Source organism: Prosopis cineraria, unplaced genomic scaffold, assembly GCF_029017545.1.
Source record: "Prosopis cineraria cultivar Desert tree isolate PC_DT_omini unplaced genomic scaffold, ASM2901754v1 PC1055, whole genome shotgun sequence".
Classification (NCBI taxonomy): domain Eukaryota; kingdom Viridiplantae; phylum Streptophyta; class Magnoliopsida; order Fabales; family Fabaceae; genus Prosopis; species Prosopis cineraria.
Genome location: NW_026556380.1, coordinates 27671 through 37166, shown reverse-complemented (window position 1 = coordinate 37166; position 9496 = coordinate 27671). Strand labels below are relative to the sequence as shown.

General features: G+C 33.6%; 1 protein-coding gene across 1 annotated transcript; it reads right to left on the bottom strand.

Moving 5' to 3' along the window:
- Nucleotides 1-61: 61 nt before the first annotated feature.
- LOC129299150 (tRNA ligase 1-like) lies at nucleotides 62-6414 on the bottom strand (the record flags this gene model as incomplete). Its single annotated transcript, XM_054937602.1, has 8 exons — nucleotides 6056-6414; nucleotides 5154-5585; nucleotides 4365-4415; nucleotides 4133-4215; nucleotides 2696-2795; nucleotides 1875-1952; nucleotides 787-830; nucleotides 62-167 (listed from the first exon to the last, which is right to left on the bottom strand). Coding segments are annotated over exons 1-8 (1074 nt in total), but the record flags the coding sequence as incomplete, so codon positions are not given.
- Nucleotides 6415-9496: the final 3082 nt, after the last annotated feature.

The window sequence follows — 9496 nt, the reverse complement described above, 5'->3', positions numbered from 1 at the left end:
AAACATATGATCTATGACACAAAGGTCAAATTCATCAACTATGTTACCCTTAAAACCATACCTGGTATGGATACATCAGCAATCTCGTCAAGAGCCTTACATACAGGAGTAGCGTACCCTCTTCACATAAGGCATCAAAGGCAGCCAAGAAGGATGAAACTGATTTCCTGCATTTAGAGAAAAGCAAGACCAAAAATTCTTTATTATGCTCTGACAGACTTTAAAACCAGATTGATTTGACAAGAAAAATCAACATCTAAGTGTAATGCTTTAAAAATAACAGAAGAGAAGCATTCAACACTTATAAAATAAGTGGAAATATCTTACAGCATGTATGTATGGCAACAAGAGAAAATTGTGTAACAATGACCCAATTAACCCATTGATTGTCGAAACACTTGTGGCCAAAAAGTTGACCATTATATAAATCTGACTATCTCAAGATGAAAAAACTATGCCAAAAGTATAACAAGTTTAAGAACATAATAATTAAGTTACAAAGACCATTGACATTCATTATGAAAGACAAGGAACCCGATAATATGCAAACCAGTGACAAGTAGAAATGAAACAGAACTTCTAATGCTCTCTAATCATTTGAGTATGCCTGCATTGTGAGGCATACACTATACATTTAAGCTGCTGTGCAATGCACAAAAAGTGTGCCTATAGCAAGCCATACTATTTATAAACCTGAATAGGGCAGTTCATTTCTCAAATTCCATGCAATGCAAAGAAAATCATGTCTAGTTTACAGTTAAAGTAACGCAACCCCTAAATTTTCACCTTGTAGAAACAACCACACATGATTTGTAGGTAGGCGCCATTTTCTGCAGAAAGCAATTATCTCAGGAGTTGAATAGAACTTGGCCTTCCTTTGCCCAGTTCAGTGACAGCAGTGACTACCCTGCTCAAAAAAAGAAATAAAATAGCATTATTATATAAAAATAGTTCCACCCAATATTGAGCATGAAATAAATTTTGAAAACCACTATTTTTTGAAGCATGCTTTACTTACTAAAAGAGTAGAACATTACATGTCAAAAGAAACTCAAATGCTACTACAAAATTTTCATCAGTTCTTTCAAATGCAACAGAAAAGTCTAGAACATGAAGCTTTCAATCAAACTCAAAGTAAACCATGCAGATCAGATACCTGCTGCAGCTACATAGAGATCTACACCAACCATTCTTAGTCTGTTTGATATAAAATAATATAAGTTTTGGACACAACAACACTTGGAATTTGCAGTTATGGTTACAACCATATTTCACTGTCTACATCCGCAACCAACAATTGAGCATCTAAATCTAGAGTCAATGTATTGAACTTGTGAAATTATATAAATTCATAAAGAAAAGGTAACTAAATGTATTCTCCAAAGAGTTTATCTTCACTGATAAATATTAATAAATAGCTATTAAATTTTATATGGAAGTAATCTCAAATGAAAAATAATGGAATCTGTACCTGTCCCGTGTTCAACAATTCCTAGGGTGACCGTGCCAAATTCATGTAATGTATTTAACTCACTCATTCAATGAGTTTGTGAGTGAGTCAAAAAATTCTTGTCAGTTTCAACAAGTTATGAGTGGTCTTTAACGCTGCAAGTTCATGAGCAACTCAGTTCATTTTCCTTCAGTAGAATTGCCCCAACTCACCAAATCAACCAAGTTGACTGGTGAGTTCGACAATGATGGTCATAACTCATAACCACAAGCAATTAACCTGGCCTCAATTAAAATCCTATGCAGAATACAAAAGTAATTCCTTTCACTGATTAAACTAAACAACACTCAAAAGGACACCACATGGAATGATGGAACAAAATACCAGGAATTTCTAAATCAATAAAATGAAAATTTATTTTAACCAAATCTTCCTTGGGACGCTGTCCATGGTCTCCAAGAACAGCAGTTACTAGTTCCATTGATATGCACATATGGTTTCTCTGAAAGAGGAAATAATGATAAGGTCCATTAAACATGACTCACAGCTAGTCAAATGTGTCAATTACAACAAAAAAGCGGATATAAGATTGAAAAATAAGTCTAGGAAAAGTGATTGAATATAAGGGATGTATAAGCTCAAAAGTAAATGCCAGGAGTGAGAAAATAAATCAACCAAAAAGAGAGCAAGAACAAGTACGTCAAGTTCCAACTTCCAAGAACAAGAAAAGCAGAAAATAGAATCATCAGAAACCTGTGTTTAAAGGAATGCAAAACATTTCACCAGCCAAGCATTAAAAAATTTTGATCATAAATCACACAAATGATTTAGAAAATAACCCAAAAACACAAGAGGTAGGAGCAATTGAAGGAAATTCAGGTTAACAAGCATTGTTGAAGAAAAGAATACAACTTCCACATTAAAGCAATTTTTAACATATGAAACACTGTCCAATTAAGCATGCAGAATTTACATGAAAAATGTAAATTAAATCCGCTGTTGGTTAGCAGATCTTATACCCCAATCACATCTTACCCCTGAATTTTGCAGACATGTAATGTCATATAAAGCTTTCACAGAGCATGATTAAGTAACATTTTACTACTGGAGATGGATCTTTCCAACTTTTACTAATTTGTTTCATCCTTGGAGATGCTTTAATGAGTGCTATCAAAGAAGCCTATCGCATGCTAACATGTCCAATCTTTTTTTTTTTTTTTTTTGGGTTCCCTTTTAGAGTATCACCTCAAGAAACTCATTAAATTCGACTTGCTTTTTTGATGCTCCAGTACCCCAAGCCTCACGAAACATCCGTCCAAGAACAAATACACCCACGGCAGTATATCTGTGCCAGGCAAAATAACATTACAATTATAAATATAATCTGAAAAGCAAAATAATTTGAAGAACACAGCAATACATATGGTGAAGAATGAATAAGAAAAACTCAAAAAAAAAAAAAAACTCTCCAGACTCAAAAAATCAATAAGAGCACAACAAAAAGAAACCTTGTCCCACTAATGAGGTAATAATTAATAAGAATAAAGTAAATAAAATTGGAACACAAGTAAAATTCTAACTGTAACTAAAGCTCTAAATAAAAATACTTATCCTAAATATGGATAACCATTATCCACCCCAAATAAGATTCTAATCAAATAAAAATTCTATTAAATAAATAAAGGATCTGCATTATTTTCCTCTAGAAAAGAACACACCCCTTGAGAATGAAGTGACACATTGCTGAGCTGCAAGTAATTCTTAAGGTACTCAAGACGCATAATTCTTTCCCATTACAAGCCAGTTTTTAAGGGTGACTTTCCACGATCTACTAGATGCTCAGGGATGTTAGTGTATTTTCTAGTCAATTTGGATAATGGCACACTAAACTAAGTTTTGGTTTGAAGATAAAGATAAACGGGGGAAATCCAAGCACAAAATGTGGCATAGGGAGATTGAAATTGAGCTTTGAATATTCTCAATGAATTTAAATAATAAGAAAAATGTGGAAAAAAGAATAGTCTAAAAAAGTCATATTGATAAGAATGTAGGCTCCAAAGTGGTAACATGAACACAATGATAACATAACTAAAACTCCTAACAAGCATAGTTATCCTAAATATAATAAACATCACCCCACCAATCAAAAACAAAATAAACTCTAATTCATAAATTAAATACTAATCAATCAAAAACTCCGTTGGAGAAATGAAGTTCAGCACCTGGATCAATGTAATAACAGAAACTGAGCATCATGGAAATCAAGAATTCCATCATGGATAAAATATTTTTTTATGTCATAAACAAAATTTCTCATATGATATACTCCCTCCGGTCCTTATTGTAAGATTATTTCAACCATTTCACGTATCTTAAGACAAGTTACTTTTTTCTTGATACCATAAAAAATTTGATATACTTTTTTTTTTTAACCCTCGACTTTTAATAATGATACAATTATATTAAATACCTTCACGTTAATCAAAAAAGAGTAAAATTAGAAAAAGTGATTTAAATATTAGAAAGTATCCTACATTTTAGACCAAAAATTACTTTAAAAAAGTGTCCTACTGATAGGACCAGAGGGGGTATTTTTTGATGACCATTATGGCAAATAAAAACCAAATTTCAAAATTAAAACTACAAAATAACGTAAAACTAATGGTAAGACATCATTCATACATGTTCCCAAAACTGTTTTTGGCATAAGCTCCACCCTTATGTCCAGCATACATAAAAAGGGAACCAGAGTGTTTAAGTGAGACCTGCAAATTAACTCAATTTAGTCCAACACATGAAAATTCATTAAATAGAGGTTTATCAGGTAGTCTAATTTTTAATACTAAAACTCAGATAAAGAAACTAAAACAATCTTTCAATTTGACTAAGAAAAAAATGTTAAGCACCATAATACCTCTAAGGTAGCCAAACCTTTAGATACCATCTCAATCATCCTTGCCCTGATCTGCAGGGACATAGCAATATAAATCAGTAACAATTCTAAAAATAAAATGGCATGGGCAACTGCTTGAAACAAAAATTGATCTCAATACTGATTAACACAATTTGCAGTAATATGAGCAATAGAAAAAACTACCAAGGAAATTGGTGCAAAATCTGAGTCGGGTACAGCCAAGATAACAGGAACGGAATATTTTATAGTTTGTTTGAACTTCACAGCCATAAAATGGCTTCAAAGAAATGATAACCACATTCAACGCTAGATCGTAATCATAGGGTTATGAAGGTCATTTTAAAGAATCTAGGCTTAACAATCTGTGGCAGCTGCATCTATGAATGTAGTTGGAGGAGTGATTCTGATGCTAGGAAACAAAATCAGCAATTGGAAGATCGCTTCAGCTTCATTTCATAGCATTTGGTTTGAATGTCAACGAAGAATCCTCAATTGCAAAGAAAACTACTTGGAGAGGAAAAATAATGTTTTTAAAATTGTTTCTTTCAGCCTCTCTACAATCTAGAATCCGTTCCAAAAAGCTTAACCCAGCACAGAAGCTTCCTTATAAACTGTACTACTTTGTCTGTAAAATTTCCTAGAAAGCAACCATGTGATGTGACTTGTGAGCATATAGTTTGAAGACCAGGCTCACGAGGAAAGTGCTTCAAATGTGTACATGACATATTTCAACAAATTTGAACAAAGATGAGAAAATTAGAAATGAAACAATATAAAAAAGGAATATACCTCTTGATCAGACTTTTCATTTTCAAATTTGGGGTAGAAAGTAGCTCTTATGCGGGCAAGTGAGTAAGTGGAGTTGTCCACCGTAAAATTTTCTATCAGATCATTCCTACTCAAACCAGCAATACTACTTTTAGTTGAAGCCACTTCTGCATCAACTTTATCTACTGTGGTTTCGCTTACTGTTCCATAGGATTTAGGTTTCCAGGCTGTCTTTGAACCATGCACAGTGAACTGACTAACAGTTTGGACGCCTCCAAACTGTATGGCTGCAGCTGGAACACTGGTTTGGCCACTATTTTTAGCGACATGCATTTCAGACAGTCTGTGAGTAATAGTTTCAACAGCGGCACCTGCTGCATCAGTGGTGGCCGATGAAATCCTGTCAGCTTTAGGCTTCTCTTGCCACTTTGGTTCTTTGTACCGACCAGCTCTCTACAAAGAAACATGGACTAAATTAAAATAAATAAATAAATAAATAAAGCGCAAACAACTTAAATTTTAAACAACACTAGTAACCTTAAGCGTATTCGGTACCACTTGTAAATTATGAGCTGCAGTTAAGTGAAAACGAACTTGCCTCACAACGCTTACAATTTAGAACAAAACAAGATATAGCGTGACAGTTCAAAATTGTTCAGTGACAAAGAAACAGAACAAATTTAAACTATGAAAATATAAACTGAAAGAACAGATGGAAGGTAAGAGAAGGAGCTTCAATCACCAAACAAACCATCACGGATAATATAAGCATCTTTCATCGCAATTAGAACTAGCACTGATCAGTCATTATAGCAACAATTCAACGGCAGTCCAACGCGACAATAAGTGCAACACCAATAAAAGCGCGCGCAGAAGACATCGCACACTGAAATATGAGAGAGATTCAGCAGCAAATTACAAACCTGATTGAGAGGCATTGGTGAAGGAAAGATAAGCACAGAGCGAGCTAGAATCCTGTGATGACGAGAGAAGGGAAGGAAGAGAAGAGAAGGAGATTTGAAGGAGGAGGAAGACGAAATAGGAGGAAGTGAACAAGGGAAAGAGTGAGAAAGAGCGCAGACGATCCTCTGCGTCGCTGACATTCAAGTAGTTGGTGGAGGCCAGCAGCAACGTTTGTATACGTGGGAACTTGGCAACTTACCATGCGAAGAACGCGAAAGTTCGAAGCGCCCACACGGCGCTCTCCGGAGGTCGCTGTGTGTCCTATGTTAAAACACACGCGATTGTTTGAGAGAACGGAGTCCCGGTGAATAGGACACCGACGTCGTTTTTGGTGCTATAGCACAAGCTTTATTTTGTGGAAAAATTTCAGTGAGGAACCTAGACTCAACTTATTTTCAATCAAAACCTTTTAAATTATGAAATTAATTACAGATGTGGAAAACTGAAATAAAATTAAAATTCTGATTGAAATGATTTTATTATTTCTAGTGAAGTTAAGTACATGAACAACTCATATAAGAAATTAATAACCAATGTATAGAGAATGAATAACTGATATATATAGTATAACACTACAATGAATTTGCAACTTTCATTCTACCTATGTCAATTATTCATTTTTCATACACGAGTTGTTCATGCGTCTAGCTTTATTTGTTATATTTATAATAATGTTATACTGTTAATGAGAGTTGCAAATTTCACCTACATCAATTTTTTATTTTTTATACTCAGTTGTTAATTTTCCTACATGAATTATTCATACATCTAGTTTTACCAGGAGAATGAAATCATTTCAGTCAACTCTTTAATTTCATTTCAATCCTCCACATATGTCATGAAATTTTAGAATTTTAAAGACTTTGATTGAAATTAAGTCTAGTCAAGAAGCCCTCATTGAAATTTTCCCTTATTTTGTTGGCATTTCTAGACCATGATTTCCCTCAAATTAACTATTGGGGTATTGAGATAGAATTGAGTGCTCCATCTCCATAACCCTTACTATTTCTGTAACTTTCCTATTCATAAATTATAAGAAGTGTTTGTAACTTCTATAAGCTCCCAATAAGTGCTATTAAGTACTTTTAAATCTTGTAACCCTTTCCATTTAAAATTAAGTTATTCCATAACTTCTCCATTTGTATTAATTTTTTACCTACTTAAGACTAGTATAGATAGCTTTCATTCTATTGTATTCAAAACCACGAAAGAATAATACAAGTTTTTTATCAAAGTGAGAGTGTTTTATCTTTTCTCCCTTGGCTCCTGAGCCAAGTATCATAACCTTAAATTAGTCTCCTCATTAAACAAATAAATAGTAATTAGGTTTGAGTTCCTTAATAAATCATATGACAGTCCTTTATTGAACAGGTGGGGAAATAAATAAATGGCAAAACATCAAGCTCTAGATGGCAACCGTACCACGTGGGTTTGTAACTCCCGCCAATCATGATCATGCAAATTTAACACATGCTTATCACATATCATACACATTCTCAAAACACATCCATTGCATGTAAATTTTCAAATATTATATTCAAGGCATGGACATTCTCAAGCATCATACTCATCGTATCATTAATCATCTTGCTATCATATCCCATGTCAAATGCTTATGCCAAAGACTAGCACTTATTCCACTATAACACATTATCATGATAATTCATAATTCTTTCAACATGTTTTTAAGTACATATAACTAGATTTTCATAAAGCTCACTTATAACAATTATCACATAATACAATCATATTATGGCACATTTGCATTGAAGCAATTTCACATATTTTGAAAATAGTTAGTAAACTTCTATAACCAATTAAACAATAAATACATAATCTAAATTTTTCTTAATTATCTCAAACTTTTGAAAAATCAAAGATTTAACCCTCATACACAAGTACTTCCAAAGTTTTATCAAAGCTTGAATGGTGTAAAAGATAATTAATCTGCAATTAATCATACTAATACCTATTAATATTATCATTAACACAATTTCACTCGCATTAATCAGAACTCTATCATCCCAAAATCTCAATCTCTTGCATTTAAGCACAAATTATAGGTTTATTAATTCCTTTAGCCTAAACTAACTTTATTAAACCCTTTATTCACTATTAATAGCGTTAAACAACTTCCAAACTTACCCAACCACTATCACAAATGCTCATTTTCAGCCATTAATGAAGACCCAACCAAATAAGAGCATTAAATCCTTAAACCTTAGAGTAGATAACATAAATAACTCTTATTAACTCTATTTAGGTCAATGGGTTCATACCTAAAACCCTAAAGGTCTGAAAATTACTTTCCAACTACAAGCTCTAGCTTAGAAATAGTATAGAAAGGAAGAGGAATAGGAAAGACTCACCTTAGCAATTAAAAACACTAATCCTCTTAAAACTCCCATCAATAGGTGCCCCAGTAGCCCAAAACTTGTGCTCCTCCTCCCTCTTACTCAAACTCTTTTTCCTCCTTTCTAGAATTTAAATATTAAACTTGTTCTTTATTTAGAATTTCAGTCATGCATCGTGGCGCACGTAGTATAGGTCATGGTAGATAGTACAGAGAGGTTACTCTTATTTTAGGACTATACACCATGGCGCATGTAACACATGCCTCAATGGATAGTGTGACAAAGTGTAATTTATGTTTTCTTCCTTCATTAGGGTTCAAGTAGCCCAACTTCACTCTAGACTCAATCTAAAAGGCCATAACCACCACCTAATAGGTCCATTAACTCTCTCTAAACCATCCACTAACCCAAGACCACTTACATTTACTTATTTACTCTCATTTACTTTAGTTAATTTTCAAGATGTTACACCAAGCAAGATGAAAGTGGGAGTGAAGGAAAGGAAGAAAGGAAATGACACAAGAGAAGAATGGGAGGAAGATAAAGTAAGAGAAGTTGGTCATTGACAAAGTTGCCGATAGAGATTAGGTTGGTAAGGCAAAAGGAAAGAGGTCGACAATTAGGGTAGGGTTAAAATAATTAAGGGATTAGATTGTTTGAAATGTGATAAGCAATGGCATAATTGTCATTTTATTAATGATTCCATGAAAGTTAATCCAACCTTATGGATTTGATAGAATTTGCTTTCACTAAGAAGCCTATTCTGTGCCTGCCAAACACAAAAAATTCAATTTCACTTTCGCTTCTCTCCCTTCAATTCCACCATACCAATTACCAAATAGGTTATATGATATATTTTGATGTATTGAATATATTTTGAACTCTGAATAATTAAATACGAAACAATTTTGCCCTCACTGTTAATTTGTAACTAATAAATGTTACTTTAATAAAGTGGGGCCCACATTCTCTATCTCAGTGCATCTTTACCTCTCTCCTCCCTTCCTCTCCTTACCTCTTTCTCATTACTTCATACTGCTTTCATGA